The sequence below is a fragment of the Gambusia affinis genome, linkage group LG14 (assembly GCF_019740435.1).
Source record: "Gambusia affinis linkage group LG14, SWU_Gaff_1.0, whole genome shotgun sequence".
Lineage (NCBI taxonomy): Eukaryota > Metazoa > Chordata > Actinopteri > Cyprinodontiformes > Poeciliidae > Gambusia > Gambusia affinis.
Window position 1 is genome coordinate 15,638,996 of NC_057881.1, and position 22,398 is coordinate 15,661,393.

At 38.3% G+C, this 22,398-nt stretch overlaps 1 protein-coding gene across 5 annotated transcripts; it reads right to left on the reverse strand.

Annotated features, from left to right (window-relative positions):
* Nucleotides 1–513: 513 nt before the first annotated feature.
* On the reverse strand, nt 514–21,429 carry gjb9b (gap junction protein beta 9b). Of its 5 annotated transcripts, none has more exons than XM_044138717.1 (5): nt 21,290–21,429; nt 20,510–20,609; nt 5,730–5,932; nt 1,562–2,051; nt 514–1,391 (listed from the first exon to the last, which is right to left on the reverse strand). In XM_044138717.1, exons 4-5 carry the CDS (start codon nt 1,949–1,951, stop codon nt 957–959), a joined length of 825 nt encoding a protein of 274 aa, XP_043994652.1. In that variant the 5' UTR covers nt 1,952–2,051; nt 5,730–5,932; nt 20,510–20,609; nt 21,290–21,429; the 3' UTR covers nt 514–956. The 5 variants fall into 5 exon arrangements, with proteins under 5 accessions (XP_043994652.1, XP_043994650.1, XP_043994651.1 ...); XM_044138715.1 differs by having other exon boundaries at nt 21,257–21,429; XM_044138716.1 differs by lacking the exon at nt 20,510–20,609 and having other exon boundaries at nt 21,257–21,429.
* Between the last annotated feature and the right edge of the window lie 969 nt (nt 21,430–22,398).

The window sequence follows — 22,398 nt, forward strand, 5'->3', positions numbered from 1 at the left end:
TGGAGAACAGAACCATCACATCGCGGCTGCTCATCTGCATCATTATTACTTCCAGCCTTCTTTCATTTGACTGCGGTTTAATCCATTTGTAATAATCAGTTGCAATCCACACTTGGCTTTCTCTGAATTATTGTCATGAGCACAATTATTTTGATGGCCGTGTGTCCATTTTAAATGTTGCTTATTTTAGAGAAGTAATTAAAAAAGTTAAATAATTTTAGAATGTTTTATTTACACATGTAATAACCATTACCGCCATAGTTTCCAGCTAGACAGTGAAATGTATAAATAATAAAAGTGTCAAACTGGGGGAAAAAAATCATAGAGAATAAACTGCAATAACATTGTTCATTTGTTTATAAATAACGACATTATTGGTTACATCAATAAATACGAAATATAAAGTAAAACGTCTTCAATATGTCTTTACCCCCTTTTCAAACTCTTTTTGACTATTTTATTGTTAAAGCACTATTAAAATAGGTTTATGAAATAAAACTTTTAAGCTACATGAAAAATATAAACTTTTATTGTGAAGCAGTTGTAAGGAAAGGTTGTGATAATAAGACTATTTAACTGAGAGAAATTCAACCGAGTCATTCAGTTGTACTAGAAAATGCTAAGCATTGTTCAATATTATTAATAGTTATTCGTGGTCAATGCTTACATCCTCATCAGTGGCCACATTCATTTATTTATTTACAAATATTACAGCACAACCAAAACACAATTACAACCACAACAATCAGTCAAATAAGACTAGTCAAACACACAATCCTTTCACACTGCAGACCTGTGTGTTAAGAGAGATGAGGTGCACATCGTGTTCTTCAGAATATCATCCAAATTGTTTACTAATCCACATTAAAGGATTGCTTAAAGCAACTGCCGTTTTCTCTCGTGGAGAACTCCCTCTCTCCATGAAGTTTGACAAAAACACTTTGGACAGTGTATTTCTATCTTTCCTCCTCTCGCTTACGAGGCTTTTCTTCAGTCCTGATGTTGTTGAGATTCTGAATAGATACCGTAGGATCCACTCTTACTGAGGATTTGGATCTGAACGACCTTGGATGTGAGAGAGGGGCCATTTCGTGACTTTCCATGAACCTCTGCATGTTGTACTCCTTCTTCTTTCTGATCATCTTTTTGATACGTTTGAAGATGAGGTAAACCATTTCGCTGATGCACATTAAGATGCAGACAGCAGAGGTGACCACCATGAAGAGCGTGAAGATCTTTTTCTCCGTGGGCCGGGATATGTAGCAGTCCACTTGGTTGGGACAAGGTGGCAGCTCGCACTTGATCAGGCGGGGCATGTCGTAACCGTTGTAGATGAAATGCAGGATATAGAGGAAGCCAGCATCGAAGCCCGCCTTGAAGATCAAACTCACCTGTAAAATGGGATGCATTTGTGTTAAACGTGGGGAAAGAAAAAAAAAATTAACTACGAGTGTCACTTTTGTCACAAGTTTGTACATTATTTTCTCCTCAGAATTCCTAAGCCCATTCATGTCAAAGTCAAATCAAGAATACCAAATTTTGCTAAATCCATCTTTCTTACCAGGTAAGTCCACCACAGGCCTCCACGTTTCTTTCCAGGGTGGGCATACAAGTGCTTCCCATTGTGGGAGGTAGTGTACGCCATGTCCTTCTTCTCCCTGTACTTGACGTGACCGACGACCATGAGCGATGGGCAGGTGACGAAGATGAGCTGCAGGGCCCACAGGCGGATGTGGGAGATGGGGAAGACATGGTCATAGCAGACGTTGGTGCAGCCTGGCTGCTTAGTGTTGCAGTCGAAGTCTTTGGTTTCGTCGCTCCACACCCGCTGAACTGCTACCACAAACACCAGGATCCGGAAGACGAACACCATAGAAAGCCAGACGCGGCCAAACGCCGTGGAGTAATTGTTAACTCCACTCAGGAGCGCCTCTAGATTGCCCCAGTTCATGATTACCCACTTATAGGTACGTGTTTGGACGGAAGAGGGTCAGGAGAGGCGCTGGAAAACGTCAGGAGGCTTCTTGTATAAAAGTCCTGATGATTTCAACCTGAGAAAAGGGGGGAAAATAGAGAATTAAAAGACTAAAGGTTGAGAAAGCAAAAGTGAAATATTTCAGCTTGACAAATAAAATAATCAAATTTTTTCCATAGAAGTTTGCTTGAGACTTTACAAACAAGGATGATAATCTGTATAAACCAGATAAAGACATTTCTAACAGTCCTAACTTCAGTTGGCAAACTAGATTATTTTCCCAATATGGGATGTTTGACAGAGTAAAATTGCAGATTCATGCTTATCAAAGCCATGTTGGCTGATAATGGGGCACTTGTTATTTTCTCCCTTTCTCCTCCCTGTCCTGACTCAAAAAAACAATGGCCAACGTATAATGTTGCCACAACCATCTATTGTGGTTGTGGCAAATAGGAATTCGGTCATGTTTTGTGGTGGCAGAGTGATGAGGGGGATGCAGTGGACCCAGGTAGTAGAGAAAATGATGGTTCAATGAAGAATAACACACAAAATCCAGGCAGCAAAGGAGCTGAGAACTGGTATCAACAGGAAACACATATAGAGACAATAATATTAGACAAGAACCCAACAACATACAAGAGACACAGGTGGATTTAAATAAACAGAGGGCAATCAGGGGAACTAGACACAGCTGAGATCAATCAAAGGTAGCCGGGACAACATGGAAACTCAACTGACACAGAAACCTAAATAAACCCACAGAAAACTCAACTCCTTACAAATTCTTAAGGATATCTTTGTAAAGAACTTCTATTCAATTAAGAACAAACTCTTGGCTATTTCTACGCCTTAAGGCTGTCCTTGTGGATAATTGTGAAACGGAGCAAAAAGGATATATAAAAAAAAATATATATACTGTATGTGCCACATTAATTTTTTTTAGCGCCCGTTTACTCTGATAAATAAAAATATCTTAAAATGCAAAGGGAAGGAAGACATTCTTCAATTGAGTCTTTGCATTGATGATGCTTAAACTTTAATAGTAGCAATAGAACCACTGTAGTTGTTCTGTTAGTGGTGTGTTTAGTTCCTAACACACACACACACACACCCACACACACACTCACCAAAAAAGCTGCTCTTTCATATTAATGAAGTGGGTGGAATCCAAACAGCCTGGCATTACTTTCACAAATGTATTCCCAGTTAAAAAGATGTTTCACATTCAGTCTGAGTGGAGTTTTCTAAAACTGACTCATTACACTTCAGTGGGTGAGTCATCATCAGAGCCTGCCTTTGTAGAGAGGACAAACTAATACTCTTGACTCTATTAGCAAGCCGCTTGAAATGTTTGAACAGTATTTGAAGCATGTCACTTAACAGGCAAGCGCAGCCGTCAGTATGATGCCAATTTTAAAGAAGTTGGAGTCCAACATCTTTAAAGTGTGAAAAGCCTTTGATTTGTGCGTATGGACGTGGGAGCTTGGTCTGACTGACGTCAATCCCTCCGGATAGTTAATGTCTTGTCCTGATTGCGTACATATTCTAAAGAAATGTCTTGTATTTCAAAGCATTTAAGTACAAACTTTTATTTTTTTTAAGTGTAGCCATCAGAAAGAGTTTGTACCTTTAAAAGTGTCAAACTTTACAATAACAAGAAAAAAGTGCACCCCACTTTCCCAAAAATCCTTTTTATATTTACATCTCATTCTGATAAACGTTGGCAGTCTGACAGGGGGTGAGAGAAAAAAGAAAAAGTTGGATAACAGCTTCACTGCCCACCGTTCCATTTCAGCTCCGTCTCGTCTAATCCCTCGCATCTGGATTCAAAAAAATGCTCTCTGCCAACATTTCAGCATGACCGTGGACATATTGAGCTGTCAAATCAGATTCCATTTACCTTCTCATCCAGCGTTTCTGACTATTAAATTACAACGGCATAAAAAGACCCAACTCTACAAATGCCACCGGGATCAAAACAGAGACTATTTAAAAGCAGACACGTACAGTCGCCGCTGATGCTACCCACACTTTACCTTTCCTCATAAATGGATGATCCAGACAGGAGCATTAATCTCAGAGTGCGCCTCAGCCCGTTCCTCTCAGACTTAGATGCTGAGCAATTTTACCTGCTGAGCGATGCTTTTGGGGAGTCATAATGCATGTCATTTTGCGCAGGATGGGCTTCTTGCATTTACATCCTTTTGTTCCTGATGATGCTCATCTGTAGTACTAACTAACTTTTTCCAAGGGCAATAATTAATCTCTGATTTTGGACAAGTTTTAACCTACCAATATGTCTTTGGGAAAAAAATAAATAATTGTGATTTCATTTCAATTCATTTCAGAACCAAAATGTTTGTGGAGTTGATATTTTAAAATGTTTCTATCATCTTCAGTTAATGATTTGGGTAGTAAGCATGGAGAGCATTATGCTCTTTCCAACGACATCAGGAAAAAGTCTAGTTGTTTTTTACATGTGTTGTTTCCAGAGGGGTTTACTTGATATAGAACTATAGAGACAGAGACGGCAATTCCACATATGGCCTTCCTGTTATCTTCTTAGAAGTCTTACTCTTTTTATATGTCTCTGCATATTGTAGGACACACGAATTCCTTTTAAGTATCTTCTTACATTGTTGCTTGATCTCTTCATCAAATCAAATCAGATTTCATTTGACCTGAGTGGATATCTCTCTTAATCTTTGAACAGCTCACTGAAGGTAAAAAGGCTGTCTTTGAGTCGTCTTCAACTTCCACTTTGAAGAGTTGGTTGTGCTTAGTTACGACGCCTTCCCTGATAATATTATTTATAAGTGTCTGACATCTTGGTCGGTGCCTTTTCGGCTGAGAAAAACCCATTTTCAGCCGCCAGTCAACTTCTTGGTCCGTCTCCAAACTGGAAGTATTGCCATTCCTTGACAAATCTCGCGTAAATTCGAGTAAAATTTAAGTAACATCTCAAAAATGGGGTTGAGGGGGGAAATCTCAGACTCTATCTATTCTGAGAAAAACAGCATCGCCGGCCAGCAATTTGTTTTTCCTATTTGCTACCAAATGCAGCATCGCCTTCCCCAACGGCCGCAACCGGTCCCATCATCTCTTTGCTAAGGGTTTGTCCTTTTCTTTCTTCCCACAAAGCACACATATCACTCTCTTTCAGATCGTGCAATGTGTTTACGTACCTGCAATTTAAGCAACCTCATTTAGAACCTCAGTGCAACTCTTACAGGAGGCAGAATAAATACACCTATTTAATTCTCATGTAGCATATAATATTGTATGCTTTATAGAGTAATACAATGATACTTTGTACGAGTCCCTTGGCAGAAGAAATAAACTGACTAGAACTTCCTCTACGAGTTAAGTTAGTTGCATCTACTTCTCCAGCTAAAAGAATACATCTCCGAGCCTCTTTACTGTAAAAGGTGGTTGGCTTTCTCTAATTGTAACTTTCCATGTATTCCTCTTTTTGACCAGTTTAACCTTGATTTTGTCTCTGTTTGTAATTGGCTACAATCAATTCAGTAGCCTATTAGTTTTTCTTATGCATGTCATCTATAAGTTGTATGACTGATCGTTCCTCTTAACATGACTTCCTCTAATTGTTTCATTGCTTTTTTTTCTAGTCTTCTTTTCTCTTTTTTCTTTCTCTTTTATTTTTAGAATTCAAAGAAAAGCACTGACGGTCGGCAACTAATCTGAATTACATCTAAAAGATATGAAACAAGAAAAACAAAACAAAGAACCTTACCAAAGACACGGAGCGGAAGGTATAACACAGAAATCCTGTCTGGCTGCTGAGGACGTATCGTGTGTCAGCTCCTGCTGTGTTGACAGAAAATGACTCAGTTGCACCTGGATGGTTTAGGTGTCGGACCAGTCGAGGATGGGTGGAGCGTCTCACTCAGGCACCCATAGGCAATTCCAATGTGTCCGGGGTTGGCATGAGAAAACCTGCCGAGTGTTTAGATGTAAGACAAGGCAGAGAGATTGTGTCGCAGAAGAGAAAGAAAAACGCAGAGAAATTCTTTCGCCACACTTAAAAATAAAGTGACTAAACCAGATTCTTTGTTTGAGTTTACAAGAGGATTTTGTGTGCCTACAAAAGTATTCTCTCCACCCTCCAATCTTTTTCACATTTTGTTACAAATCAAATGCAAATAGTTTGTAGGTTCTTGCCATGCATAGGTAGGTAGCTCTCTCGGTCCTTTGACTTCCTCCCTCAGTCCAAAAACCATGACAGGTAAAGTAACAATCATGTCTTTTTGGATTAGTTTACCTACTCTCTAATGGTGCTTTTCCACCAGTGCCTGTAACTGGTCTGACCCTGCTAAATTAATCTCCATCACAAGATCCTGTGCGACTCTTCCCCATTTTTCGTACCCACTTCTGGGGTAGTACGCGAGTATTGCGCTCCAGCTATACGATTGACAGCAGGCCTCATTCATTGATTGGCCCACGATAACGTCACTAAGAACAACATCTCAACCACTGCTGTGGCCCGGCAGACATTTCATCTGCTATGAGAGGTGTGGAGGAGCGCAATTACGAGTTTAATTTTAAACAGCGCCAACAGCACATGCGTCAACTTTTGTATCAGAATTGTTGTGATTTAGCAGCATGCCTCTCTGTAGAAAGGGGATGCAATGAAGAAGCGAGAAACGCTGCATTCTGGTCACCATTAGGTTGGAGCAAAGGCATTGGTGTGAAACGTTGGAACTATGTAGTACTAGTTTGGTCGAACCAAACCAGACATTAATGGGTTAAAGTGAGACCTGACAATGGAGAAGAACCTCGAGTTGTCCCTAGTTGCTCTGTGAGAGCGTGAGTGAATGTTATTTGTCCTGTGTGTCTCTGTGCAACCCTGGAATGGACTGGCAATCTGTTCATTGTGTTTCCTGCCTCATGCACAATGACCAATGGAGACAGGCTCCAGCCCCCCGTGACATTATAAAGATAAGCAGGTATAGACAATGGATGGAGGGGAGGATGGATGCTCTCTGTTTAATCTTTTCAAGAGAGTTTTGTGGTCTCTTGAAAAGAATGTGGCCAAATTGGAGCGTCTAGATGTGTAAGTCTGGCGGAGATAAAACGCTGGGTAAAAATTACACTGAAAAGTAATTCTACAAAGTGTCAATTGGAGTGGGGTGAATACTAATAATAATAATAATTTGTTACAACAAACTGTAATAAAGCAAATCATGTATAATTTTTTTTGCATGTCACAATTATACTCTACTTTCTGTTGTTCAGCTATGTAAAATATTTGTCAGGTGACAAACTGCAAAAATACTCCAGTGGGTATTTGCATGGTGGTGAATACACACAAAGCATTGCAGACAAAGGCTTGGCCTGCACATCGTGGAAATCTCACCCAGATCAAAACAGCAGCTTTAAATAATGTGGAACAAAACCAGTGCAGGATTTATCAGTAAATGAGTTTTATGGCAAATTTTACAGGAACAACGATGTCGATGCAAATGTGGTGCAAGTAAAACCATATCCAGATTCCCTTATAGCGTCACATTTAAGATCCCTTAAGCAAACTCAGTCAGCTCAGCACATACAATTTAATCAGACTAGTTCAGACTTCCTGCAGAAAAACAAAGAACAAATTCATCTTCATGGCACAGAATCCCTGGCATTCCTCTGCAGGGAGTGTTAGTCTCGGCTGAGGTTTTCTTTTCCTTTTATTTCCCCATACAGAGCACTTGTTGGCTTTGTTTTCCTTTTAGTTTCCAAGTGACATGCTGACACACCCACTTACAGGGTTTGTCATGAATGCAACATGTACACCAGGTGGAATTACCCAACCCACAGAGCCTGCAGATGCTCCTACAAGGAAAATTTGCAATGTGTCAAGTGGAAACTAAAACAGATGTTTTCACTGAGCTCTTTATTTTGTTTTATTTATTTTATTTTTTTTGTGAATTTTGAAGTATAGCAGCTAAGAGAAATACCCAAAGTAAACAATTCCGCAAAGCCACTTATTAAAGTTCAGTTAGGGTGTGTCAAAGTAAAGTTACCTGTAGGTTCTCTGTAAGCCACGAGACAGGTTATTTCATTTTGGTTGTACAAAAGTAAAACCTTAAAAAAAACATAAATAGAAGTGTCTACCCGGCTCAAAATAGAACTGACTGGAGACGGCAGAATTCTGCAATAAATATGATGCTATCTCTGCTGCAAGCAGACGGAGAAAGGAAGAAGATCAGACAGAGAGGAAAGATGAAGGCTTTTTGACAAAGAGTATGGCATTCCCTCTGTTGGCCTCTAGAGAATGCTGATGCTCCATCCTTTTAATACTCTTTCGTTTCTGTAAATCAGGGAGGGAGAAATAGATAGGGAAAGAAAGGCAAGTACTGTTAAGTAGACCAAGAATACAGAAAAAAATCTCATCTGGACGCTGAGGGATAAGAAGAAAACAGTGGCATATAAGAGATGCTGCAAAACTGGTTGTTGTTAGTTACGTAAGCGCCAAAGATAGTGTGAGCCAATCAGAGATGACCTCTTAAATGCACCTGATATCAATTGCAACAAAGCCTGTGGCTTTAAAAGAGATGTTTTTTTGTTTGCACTTGTTTTGTTTGTGTGGTTGAGATGAAACTTGAGCTCTGTGACTGGACCTGCAACCTGCACCATATCTCTGCCGCCCTGCCCTCGCTGCTGGAATTTTGCAACATGTGGGATGCTTGCATGCACTTTTCATCATCATTGTGGTGCAGGTGTTAACCGCCTTTGCCAGGAAACGCGGCCGGAAAAACACGTCTTAGACACAAGAGGTGTGATGAAAGACGTGATTTTGTTTATGTCATTTTGCGTCACCTTGGATGAATTTTGAACGTGAAACAAGATGAAAAACATGTGAGAGAAAGCAGCAATTAAGTAGTAATTAAATGCAGCTCTGTAGGAACTGCTGAATGTGTTTAGATTTTATGGAACAGTTCCAAGAAGAAAGTTGTTGGAAGACATCCAGAAGTATGTTGCAGTTCTCCGTGAGTAATCTGGAGAACACAGGGAACATGTGGAGGCAGTTCTGCTGGACAGGTAACATCACTACTGAAGTCTTTTGACCTTTATGCAAAAGCTCTGTAAGACAGAAAGCTAAAAATCAATTTTGGACACTCCAAACCCTGGAATGAAGCAATAGGAATAATCAACAAAGTCACAGTCGATGCTAACATGGACTGATCTAAACACAGGGTGATCCTGGACGAAAACCTGTAAGTGGCTAGCCTGGCTCTTGCCTTCCTACACAATTCCACCCAATTCCAAACTCAATTCAGTATTCTGTCTGGGATTTCTGCCATTGACCTGGATTTGCCCTGTAAAATTTTAAAAGAGCCAATCAGCGAACAGAAGTGAACGAAGCCCTTCAGTCCATGTTGGCCGCGCCTCAAAATATTAAGCTAGCGTTTACAGCCGTCTCATTCAGGTCGGTATTTCTGTTTTCACGGAGGAGGATGGTTGTTTACAACACGTGATTTCCGGTAAGCTACATAGCGCCGAACTGGTGCATTACATACGTCATGACCAAATGTTAGTGATTGGGTGACATTTAAAACTTCAGCAGAGTCCACGCCTTGAACAAGCAATTGTTTCTGAACGTAAAGCTAATATTCATATTCTTTGCAAAGAAAGTTGAGTCAAAAATTTAGTTTTCAGATGTGCTAAGCTGCTAGATGCCTCCTGCAAAAGACCTTAAGGTCTGTCACATAAATTCCCAATAAAGTACATTGAAGTTTGTGCTTGCAAATGCAAAACAGGTTCATTGGATATAAATGCTTTTGCAAGGCACTGTGTGACCTATATCACTGTAAGATATAAAAGAGAGAATCAGTGAGACCTCTCCTTGCTTTTATCACTCTGTGTGGGTAGGTTGAATCATTCCTGATTCTGAATCAACTCCATATAACAAAATAAATAAATAAACAACTCCTGCTGCTTTTTTGTACCTGATGTAAAATATATATATAAAAAAGTTTTTGAGGGGGAGTAATTTTTTTTAATTTATTTCTGCTGGAGATCTGATTCAGATCTGTTTTTATTAAAATATATCTGGAAGAAACTGGGAAAAAAAAGTAACAATACACATGCTGCTCACCTCTGTGAATCAGCGGGACAAATTTTAGCGGTTGCAATCTGAGAGAGTCTTTCTAAACACTCTGGTTCGCAGTGTTCCTGAGGGCTGAAGCATGAGAGTGATGAAAATGCAACACCCACCAAGCAATGGAAGAATACGTCATTGGAGGGTTTTTTTTTTCTTCCCCTCAAAACACATTTTCAAACAGGGAGAGCTTTTTGATAAGGCTTTCTCCAAAGTCTGCATAGAAGTGCATATGGAGGAGAATTGTGACCAAATAATATAAAGGGAAGGGCAGACAACTATTACCTACTCCCGTACACTGCTTGTGGTAACAACTGTTTAGCGGTGCGTCTTGAGGCGGCGGATTACGAATAGTCTGCACAACGCGTGCTCCCTGACAGATTCGCAAATGAAACTCATTGCAGCAAAATGGAAAGGTTAAGTAGAGTGACTGGTTGACCGTGCAGGCGTCCTCATATCGCAAAAACTAATGAGTGGCAAAATCCTAATTAAAATGTGCGAAATAAAACAATGGAGCACCTTAATTATCTTTCGGGAAATGAACCTTGAAAACATTTTCCATTCTAAGACATGTAAGAGAAATAATAATAATGAAACTTTTGGCTGAGATGTCTTAAATCAGAATCTTTCCTATCGCTGCTTTAATATTTTGCCATTAATGGTGTTCAGAGCATGTTGTAACGTGAAGCTAGTATTGTATATTTAAAGGCAGAGCAGTGAATACTTCCAAGAGGCTTTCTTTACAAAACTGTTATTTTTACAAAAAAAAAAAAAAAGGCCTACTCCAACAATCTTCAAATTTTATATGTGCTGCAGCTAAATTGAGTGTGAACCCTTTGGTGGCTAGGCTCTCCTGTGGACTAAGCTCAAATTTACACTCTATGGGGCTTTTTCTTCTTCTTCTTCATTATTATTATTATTATTATTATTATTATTATTATTATTATTATTATTATTATTATTATTATTATTATTTTGATTTGGAACTTGAAAACCCACACATCCAATTATGGACAGAATGCACCATAAGAGATTTCTCATCCTGAATAAGTCCAGGAAAAGATGATGAAATTTACGTCTCATAAGATTCACACTCAAGCAGACAGCAGACAGCAGGGAGGATGGAAACAGGGGAATTCACATTTACCTTCAAATTAATAACAACCTGCCAATATGCTTATCTACATTCAATACAGACACATTAATTGGTTTTTCAAGCATTTTTTGACTGCATATGTATGAAGACATCAGTTCCATGAAAAAAATAATAATTTATGGTATCACTTAAAGTCTTTCTATGATTTTTATTTTCGTACAAACCCCCAAAATTGTGAGGTTGTGCCAGCTCTTCAATAAGTGACAAACTTTACAAGCTTGGCACAACTTTTCTAACCACTTTCCTCTGTCAGTTCGTAACTTTACATCAAAAATTATAAATGGAAATTCATCAAACCTGCTCTACTTTATTACTTTCGACAGCTTTTCCATAACCCCGCACCTTGTTTTTGCCCTGACAACAGTTTTTTCTTTTCTTTTTTTTTTCCAGAGACCCAGGCCATTACTGTCACAGTCCCTGTTAAGGCTTAGGTCATTCCCCTGAGTGATGAAGCTGATGACACTAAACTAAGCCCCCTCTCGTTTCACTGTGTTGTAACAGCACCGTATCTCCACTGTCACTGTGGATGATGTCAGGATGTCCCCTGAAGGATGTCGACAAAATCATTCCCTTTCCTCTCTTTCTTGACACCAGGGCAAAGAAATGCCTTTTAAAATGACAAGCAGAGACATAACTCTTTACGCAAAAATCCTCGTGTTTAACCAACAGTTTGACTTTGCATACAAAAAATAATAATAATAGAAAACAGATAATTAAATGGGCAGAAATTCTCCAGCATTGCATCCTATGTCTCATCTAGATAAATTTGATTTTTAGCTTGATAATCCTTATGTCTTAAGACTTTTTGCTCAACAGTTTATCAAGGAATATGTAACTGCTCATATTGCAGTAATGGTGCTTTAATTATTTTTAATGTACCACATTTGGTATAAAAGACTAACTTGGCTAATCGGCATAAAGTAATAGTTGCTAGTGGCAATGTTTGTAGAAAACTACAAAACATACATGATATTTTAGAATGTTGGTAAACATATGTTAATTGGTGAAAACTAAGGATGTATTTATTGGCCCCTGAAGCAGTGTTCTATTTTATCATGAAAAATTTCAACCAATGTCCATTTTTTTGGGTGACCCTATTAACATTAGTCACCCAATCTTAAGCCCTAAATTGCTACAAATGAATGGCTTTTTGTGGAGTTTGCTGTACCACTTCATGTAGCTGTCTCTTCTATCTTAAACCTTTTAATTGTTTTATCTACTTATGAGTGAAAACCTAATCTCTAATACTCCCATTACATTTGTGTTTCTGGCTTTTGTTTCAACGTAACTCTCTCACATCAAGTTTCAATGCATTCCGCACAGCTATACGCAACATAAGCACCAGATAAACAAGATTAACTAGCCTCACACTGTCCTATGCCGACGCCTTACTCATCTCCAGATGCAGAATGCTCGAAAATGAAAGTAAAAATGAGAGTTCCACATTCGGTCTGACTAATTCAGCTAAAGATGATGTCAAAACTTGCAGAACAGTCATTGTACATTGACATTTCAATAACCACCTGGCTTACTGAGAATTTCTCTCTATTGATCTCAGTATGAACACACTATTCAGAACCGGAGTCGACAAAAGGCATAACACATACTTCCAAGGTGTAACAAATGCTACAGAAATTCCCCCTTAAACTCACAGAAAGTACTTTTCAGAATACAACCAGCACCTTAAGAAAAACTATAGTAATCTTAAACTGGGTAACACCATTCCTTGTTTTGCCACAAATGTTCTGACATCTTAAAACACATTTTACACTGATCCACAAAAATAATTCCTCCCCATATCATCATATTTGGAAACACCAGTGTTGCAGTATACATTTTTATTATGCATACTGGTGACAAAAATTTTTATATATCTTATGAGCTATACTCAAATTAACTATATTCATTCATTTTTAGCCATTTAACACCAAACAACACACAAAGTATTGGATTCTATATTTGTTTATAGTTTTTGATCATTAGAGTATAATATGTCTGGCTCCAAAGTGGTCAGGAATTGCTAAAACAAGTCCAGCCCTTCTGCTGTGTGAGCCATTTCAAGCATTCAGCATGCTAAGGTGGGCGGCTCTTCATCAATGCATACAGGCCATCTGCAAGTGACATTATGTGGTTATTGCCATAACCTTACTTTTGCATTTTGTTTGAACATCTCAGCATTTTTAGCTGCATTTTTTGCTTTGTATTTGTTTTCACTCTGTAACACCAGGAATGTTTTCAGGTATACTTTCTCATAAATGGAGAAATGCAACTGAAGAACACAGTGACAGGTGCATTGAGTGGGTGGGATATGGATGGGAAATACACTGAGTATAAGAAGAATGGTGTTCACACAAATGTTACTTTCAGCGAATCCTCTTGATGGTTCACACACTCTCATCCAGAATTTATCAGGATATTCAAAAGAAATTGGAAAAGCTCAACAGGAAGTTAACGCTTAATGTTTTTTTTTCAGACATTGCCATACATGACTCATGAAGTCACAACAGAACATCTTTTGAAAATGCATGCTTCAGAGCAACAGTAAGCACATGGGAATGCACAAATAGATCTAAATGTTGTTAAAGTTGCATTTTAGTTTTTTGGAATGACTGAGAAATCCATTAAGACTGAGACAAATACCTAGCCTCACTGTTTAAATGTGATCTTTTCAGCTGGGTCACACTAACTGCATGTTAAAGGCACTCTTTTTTTTAAAGTGAAGAAGTGAAGTGAAGAAAATAAGTTTTAACCAATAGATATGTTTAGGTTTTAACACTTCTGCAGTAGCTGATTTTCATTAAATTTAACAAACCTTGTTAAATTAATATTTTTATTTACAGCTTTCCTGTTTTTCTGAATGTTTTTTCTGCTGGTTTTGTAACCCGGTTTAACTGATATCTGCAAAATACTTTATTCAAGATGCAGTGAGTGAGTGATTAGTTGAGGAAAACAATGATTTATTGTGCCATGTACAGCCCATTAACTTTTCTTCCATTCTGAGCTGGCAACAATTGGTATTCCAGAAAGTACAGGCACCTCTGTGTATGTGGGTTAGGTGGTGATTGTTGCGTTTGAGGGATCAGTGTGGTGCATGTTAAACTCCCAACACATTGTTTATCATGTCTGCCAGAGCATAAAATCTGACTTTATGTATTTACGCCACGATGCGATGTGTATAATATGCTCATAATTGAAGATTGGCTAATTGGAGGTTCGCAGTTTAATTGGGAAACAAATTAATTGAAGGCTAATTGTGGTTGCTGGTGAAAAAATTTTACTATTTTTCTTTGTTTACTTTTTTTTATTATTACTGCTATTAGTTTGGATGAGTGGGGGGAGAAAAGCACATTTGCATACCAATTATCATGTAACCTCTCATTTTATAAATAATACAGGGTGTTATTTAGAAATTATCTTTAATTATCACGGCAACAAAGTGAGGCTTTGAGTTTGTTCCTGCATGGCAATGAAGTTTAAGATGATGCTAAGTGATGGCGCCGCATGCACAACAAGTGCTATTGAGGAGAGATTTTCGGCAGATTGGTTCCCCGTCCTTCGGGGCTTCCTTGCAATCTATGGAGCAATTCACAACAGGATTAATCATTGCTTCACTAACATCCATTTAATTTCATCATACACAATGATGCTGGACAATTGATGCCTGCCTTGACTGCATAATTCTTCCGATACCTACACAGTCAGATGGTACTTCCGTTTTATTGAGGCTCAGAAATGTGATACTTGATTTAAATGTGTTAGCATTTCAGTGAATTTTATATAAGCTCCACACACAGTACAGCTGAATAATAGGAAAATTACAGTTTGTCTCCAGGATGTCAAATGCAAACAATGCAAACCGTTTGGGTCACTCCAGGGTCAAAATGGGGCTTGCTTGGAACTGGACCATGAGGAATTTATAAGTTAAAAGCAACAAAAAAATATCTTAGGGCACTTTGCAAGACAAACAGATTAAATTTATGTTCAGGAATTTATAGCCAAATGAGTCCAGTTATATAGATCACATGTGTCAAACTCAAGGGCCATAGTCCAAATGTGGCCCGCCGAAGCTTTTTATATGGCCCAAGTTCTCCGAATTACATCAATAAGTCTCCCAGATTTTTCACAAATGCGCCAAATTCACACAAAATCAACACATCCCCACATTTTTTCCTGCTGATTTTTCTCAAAATTGGTAAAGAAAAAGCTGGGTTACAGTGACTACTGGATGTAGTTTCACTGGATGAGTATGACGAGTAATAAAAAGTCATATTTAATGTCACACATTAGAACAAATATTGTAAGACTTTCTTACAAATATTTCTAAAATAGCATCACAAAATCTGTGATTTTGATTGCAAACAACCGCAAAGAGAATCACAAAATCCTGGATTGACTGATCAGCGTGAAAAGATGATCGCTATTATTTAATTTTAAGAAACACATATTGAATGCTGAAACAAACAGCTACTTATTAATATTTTTACCAGATTTTACCAGATAAAAATAATGATATTATTAATCCATTCTGACACAACTGGCCCTTTAAGAACATTGAGGTTTTTGATCAGGCCCAAAATGAAAATAAGTTTGACACCCCTGATATAGATTCAAATACAGACGTTCCGGTTTGGTCCTAGCTGTCAAACAATTCAGTCAAGAAAGGGGAGATGGAAATGTAATCAAAAGGGGAAGTAATTATTTAATTTTGTAAATAATTGCAAAAACAATAGGAACCTTGCTTAGTGACGTTGCCAAGGAAGTAGGATTGATGGCAAACAAAACCTCCAGCCTTGGCTAAAAGCCTCTAAAAGCTTGTGAGAGAATGTGTCACGGTCTAATAAAATCCAAGTTACAATACTAAAAGCTGTGTTTGGCACAGAAACAGCAGTGTGAATCAACCAAAGAACCCACAGTGATGCATTATGGGAGCAGAACAACCTGGATGATAACCCTGTGGAGTTGCTTTTCTTAAAATCGAGTTAGTTTTTTTTTTTGTTAAGGTTAAGAAAATGATGCAGTTTCAGATTCTAGACATTTTAACCTTCCTACTAGAATGTGGATTTAAATTTTTTATATTTGTTTTTAGCAGGAAAGTGAGTCTAATAAGACATCGATCTAAATCAATACAACTTTGGCGTCGAATAAAGAACATTTGAAGCTTTTGGATGAGCAGAGCCAAGATTTCACAACTGAATCTGATAGAAAATCTTTGGGATCCACTACAGAGGGCTGTGGAAAGAGATGTACTCACAATCTGGGAGATTTGGTGGGAACTTGGCATGCTGGTCAACATCTAACAAATAAATCTAAAATGTTGGTTTTGAACTAAAAGGAGCTACAACAAAGGATTCAATGTTGTGGCAAACGTATCCAACCTGGTCACTACAGCTTTTTAAAATGTGGTTTCTTTTCCACTTTTCCCCTTTTTACACTTGATTTTCATTTGAATTGTTCAATGAATGTTACATTGAGATGCAAGAACCTGTAAATGTTTTTCTACACATTTTGACAGAATGTGTCAACCTTTTTCTAGCAACGTGTTGCATTGAAGGACTCCTGAAAAAAGTCAAAATTCTCTTTGTGGCTACAGTCTTCAAGGCCAGCTGTTTCTATTTATGTTTTCAATTTTGGAAGGCATGCTGGATCTAAAGCCAACATTTTTTTCCCACTATGGACTTCACTGCTGCATCTGAAGTATCCCACTCCGGTAATTCACAAAACACAGCTTGTGAATTCACAAGCTTGTTGAATTGAATTCAACAAATTGAATTGTTGAATTCAATTTATTGAATTAAACAAAGCACTTGTTGTAATCCAACAAGTGATTTGTTACATGGTTTAGTTTCAAGAGCTTTGTTTGCAGTGACATCCTGACCACAAAAACTGATAGTTATGGGTGTTTTTTACTCTGTTTGACTCGTAAATGCAAGAATATTGTGCAACTCAGTGCTATATGTATGCACAATGCTGTTAGCTGGATCCTGTCAATCAGAGCAACGCTTACTGCTGGTAATTGCCATGGCAATCAGAATGACATGCTCGGCACAGTTAGGTGATTATGCCTTCTACATGAAATCGTACGTGTAATGACCTGCATTCATGTGAATGAGCTTGGCCTCGGCTCCGAGGAATGAAAATGACCTGGAACAGAACTGCGTCGAAACACTGCCGTGTGCTTGTGAGGAGGGAGGACGGAAGAGAGAATCCCCATTGAGCCCGGCCGTCGAGCGAAATCGGAAGCGCCGCACGTGATCCACATTCGCGGCTCACGGGAGCAAAATTCAAAGGGCTATTAAGTACGGCGGCGCTTCGAGTCACGAGCTTGACCTTTTCAATATGTGTAATGAGATGAGTGCAAACAAAAAGAAAAGGGTTTTAAAGAAAGATATTGTCATCCATCACCGATGTAAAGCGCTTTGGCACTTAGACAAATGTGGGTTCCTTTAACGGAGCGAAGACATGGAGACTATTCTGAGTATGTGCAACCTAAGCCACATGTGTAGTGTAAGTGTAATAAGAGAAAAAAAGAACTGTGAACAAAGACATACGGCTCTTAAATATGGATGAGAGGATTTATAAAACAAAAGCATCCCCACAGAATGATACTATGTTTCACAATGGAACGTGGTGTTTAGAGTGTCAGATTCACAAAGCTGGCAATAGTGACTGAAATCCAATTTTTTTTGCCCATGTTCACATCCCAAAAAAATCTGAATTGTGCCAATTTCATATGTGGTACTAAATCTGAAAACATTTGTAACAGTTTTCAAAGCATCTGCAGTCTCAACGTGTTGCATTTTATCCAAATTTTACGTCGCTGATGTGAAGTGTGCATCATATTTCTACCCCACAAGAAACCAGACATGGTTAACCTGGGTGCAAACACTGGCGGAAAATTATAATTATAAAATCTTAAAAGACATCTTTGTCACTGACGCGCATCACATCACAATCCCACTACTTCCAGTACGACTACACATCTAAAGTGACTCCCATACAGAAGTTGCTCCCCAAAAGTCCATCGCCATCAGTTGTTGTCTTGATTTTTAGCTTCCTTTGCGTTAAGACTTTGTGACCATACTGCTGGTTTCAAATAACTTTAAAATGTATCCATTATTTGCCGTTGCTTCCAAGAACAGTGCACTGCTGTGTGAAGTCTATATCAATATTATAGAACATTTGAAACAAGACAAGACTAACTCATAAGTAACTTTACAGCAGGATGCAGGAGTTTGTTTTAGGTAAACAATTCCTTAATATTAATAAAAAGTATTAGTTTTACTGGCAGATCATTTCACCTAGAACAAGACATTTTTCCATATTTTAAGTGAAATAACATGACAGTGGAGCGTGTACTTTTTAAATCAATATTAAGAATTATTAAATTCAAACAGGCTCCTATACCTTCCTCATACATGACTTGTAAGTTGGTTTTGTCTTATTTAAGATATACTACGATATTTGCACTAGAGACTATACAAAAATGCTTGGAAGATGTGTTTTTGTAGTGCAGGCTAAATAGTTGAATTTCATCTCAACTATTTAATGAGAGAACTTTCTTCTGGATGTTTGCTGTATGTATCCCTTTTATATCTAAGGGCAATCTTTAAATGAGGCTTAAATTAACATTCTTACAATAATTTTCACAATCCTTTTGCTGGTTTAACCAGACTTTCAGTTAAGGTGGACCTCCACTTCCTGGTATGTTTGCAGTTGTACCTTATTTTTGCCATTTTACGATAAACTAAGCCAGTAGTTCCCAAAGATTTTCTTCTGGGTCCCCCTATGGATTACAATAAGATCCCCCCCACCCTCAAAAAAATAAAAAAATCAACTGGGCACACACATCGTTCAACCAGACACAAACCTATACACATATTTTGTTTTCAAACTCCACTGAAGTTTATTTCACACTTCAGGTTGCAACCAAACAAACTATAAACCTCCTGGAATACAGAAAGTATTCCAGGTTGAAATACCATGGAAAAAATAAATCACAAAATGCCAACAAGAAAAATTCAATATCATATCCTCCTTTTTGGGGAGTTGCAGGGTTAGGCAGACATATTGCTTTTGAAGCTGCTTAGCGTAAAAACTAGTTCAAAATACAGCATTCTTGGAGAATAAACCTACAGTGGAACATTCTACAGCAAATAGAGACTCTTGTAAACACGGCATGAGATTTATGGAACCTTTATCCTATTGGTCAAAACACACAAACATAGACTGGTTTTCTTGACGATAGAGAAGACTTGTTAGTCTTGATTTGCTTGTGCTAATGTAGTCGATGACTTGCATAAATTTTGGTATGTTCGGAGAATAATATTTTGTCTTGATCAAAACCTGGAGTACTGTAATGGAAGGTTGATTTGCCTCTAATGAACGACTTTTTATATTGTTTGGTATGGTTTAGCATTTACCAGTTGACGAAACTACACAAAGAGCATTCTTATAATAGTAAAAATCCAACAACCTGTGGTTGTTTTCCACTCGAATCCAATTTCAGACTTTCTAATAAAATCTGACTTTTCCCTATAATTTTTTCTACCTGAGTGGCCTCTGTCCAGTGGACAAAACCTAACCTCTTTCAGTCCAATTTAATTACTTGTGGTTACAAAATCAAGAGAGACCATCTATATCTTAGAGCATGTTCTGCATGTGCAGGTTTTGAACAGATTTCAAATTATTTACTCCTGTACTATCTTTTTAAGAATAAATTAAAGAGCCCAATATGCTAAAGAGCATTACTTGTTTACCTTGCTGTCAGAATCTTGACACTAGTGCCAGTGTTGAAAGAGTAACAACGGGCAAAATGACCTGCTGTAGGCTCTTAATTAGAGACCCATCTGTTTTATTCTGCGACCAAGGAGTGCTCTCTCTCTCTCTTTTTATCCGTTTTTTATGCAAGTCCACATTATCTTTAATTGCCTCTGTGTGCCATTAGTGTTTCTTGTGCACACAGCACCTTATGAAACAGCTGAAAACTAAGTGAACTGAGGCGTCTTCGTTCTAACAGGTACAGGTACTTTCTGATACACTTTCATCCATCTCAAAAAGTGATTGCTGAGGGTGAGAGAGGTGAAGAAAATAAGTGTCTTGTCTCTGTTCCAACTTCTTTCCGGGCAAACAATCAATGATGGCCGCACAACAATTGAGTTACACTCATTTGCTGTTTTCCGGCTCGGCTTTGATGCCGTCTACTTCTAAATGAGACTTGATGGGACATGGGGGGAGAATTAAATTAACTTAAGACACAGAGGGAGAATGGTACCTGACAGTGTTGGTTATTCGATAAGCTGCCTTTTATTCACTTCCACCTTTCCCCTCACATTTCCTCTCGAACTCGCTCGACTTTGGCATGAAATGACTCGCTATTTAGAGACAAATGGATTGAAGATGAATCAAAAAAATGCAAAAATCAATCCATGTGTTCAAATCAATGCTGCTTTCTTAATTTTTTCCATTGCTTTCTCTTTGTTGCTTAAAAATAGCCTTGACTTGGTCAGTATTTTTTATTTTTTGTACACAGGTATTTCATCAATTCCTTTATTAGAATCGATTCTGCTTGAGCTGTTGGTAGAAATCTTTGTTCCAACAATTTAATTTGATAAAGTAATTGTGTGACATTTTTCAAGCAGACAAAATTCTCAGATGATTTAAAGAAAAAAAAAACCTGGAGTATACAATTCGATTTAATCTAGCTTTAATCTATACACTTGGCAAAAGAGTGTGGACACTGAGAAAACGTGAGTATAGACGATACATACTTACCAATGAATAACATTGCTTCTAAATAGTCTTACTCAAGTATTAACATATTTAGAGTAACTTCTAGCTAAATTCCTTATTCGTTTTGCTTTAACAGGCTACAGGTGATTTACTTGTCAGCTTTAATTTTTACGTGGCTCTAAGCAGCGGTGGTCCTTAGGTTTTCAAATGTAGAAAACCTAAGGTCCTTGCAAAGTCATGGAGATAGCTGTGACTGTAATTGAAATGTATTAGCGTGTGCGTGCCTCACGTGTTCCCATTTGCGTGGCGCGTGTGTACACACACAGTTTATCCTCTCGTCTTTAATGGGCGGTGTGAGCAGCTCCTTCTTTGCTCACTCCAGTCTGTTCAGGTAATGAAGATCAATGGGAGGAAAGGTGGAGGCCGGTCGAGAACCAGGTACCGTCTCCCTGTTTCAGGCCAAAGCTCTATCGATCCGGCTGTTCTCCACTCTGCCAGCATCTGATAAAGGGCCTCTGGTTCTCGCATGCGCATAAAACGCGCACGCTCGCGCCGAGAGTTACTCAAGTGTGCACAGGCGAATAAAAACACCAGGTTGTGAGAGTTACACCCTGATTCCGTGGAAGGAGTTCAGCCTCCGTCACATTTTTACAGTTTACTGCACTGTCTGAAGCACCTCAAGGAAAAAGTGGAGCTCACATTTCATCATTGTCAAATAATGCCGGCTAACTATAGCTATTTTTCTCGCTGCAAATTGCCTTGTGGTGGTGCATGCCTTCAAGTACTCTTTGCAACCGCCTACTTCAGAATATAGAAGATTGAAACAGAAATATATCTTGCATTCAAGAGATGTTTTTGTTGCCAGTAACAAATGGGGTTATCTTGCAGTTATGAGTAGGTAATTTCCCAAGCTCATATAATACTCAAGTTGTGCCCTGTACCATACAAAGGTCCGGTCATAGAGCTAATTTTGCTTATCAAGTAAACAATGGTTAGTTTTATAGTTTTTCCTTTCCATGAATTTTACACCGTTAACTATAATTACTACAGTAATTATAGTGTTTGCATGAAGGATTTTTTATTTTAATTTTTTCTTTATGAGAGTTTGTGTCATGATGAGGGTTTTCTTTTTTTTAACAAAAGCAAAAAATAAACAGACTGATTTGAAAATTCAATTGAAACTTAGATCCGCCTTGCTTTGTGCTGAAAAGTGTCAACCGTCCCTCCAAGAGCTTTATTATCCAGTTAGATAATTGAAGGAAGATTAGATAGGTGTTTCTTTCAGACAAAATAGCTTTCCTCTCCCTGCATTGGAGCTTCCCATGTAATTAACAGTCTTACTGAATGCCAAATCTTGGCTTGCTACCGCTCTTTAAATGAACCAGTGGATGCCTTCCCAAGGTTTTGGTTTTCTGCCAGATCCCTCTGATG

Coding starts and splice junctions, on each gene's coding strand:
- gjb9b (XM_044138717.1), bottom strand. CDS start 1,951: ATGAACTGGGGCAATCTAGAGGCGCTCCTGAGTGGAGTTAACAATTAC. Junction 1,392..1,561: donor GCCTGTGGTGGACTTACCTG/GTAAGAAAGATG, acceptor CCCATTTTACAG/GTGAGTTTGATCTTCAAGGC.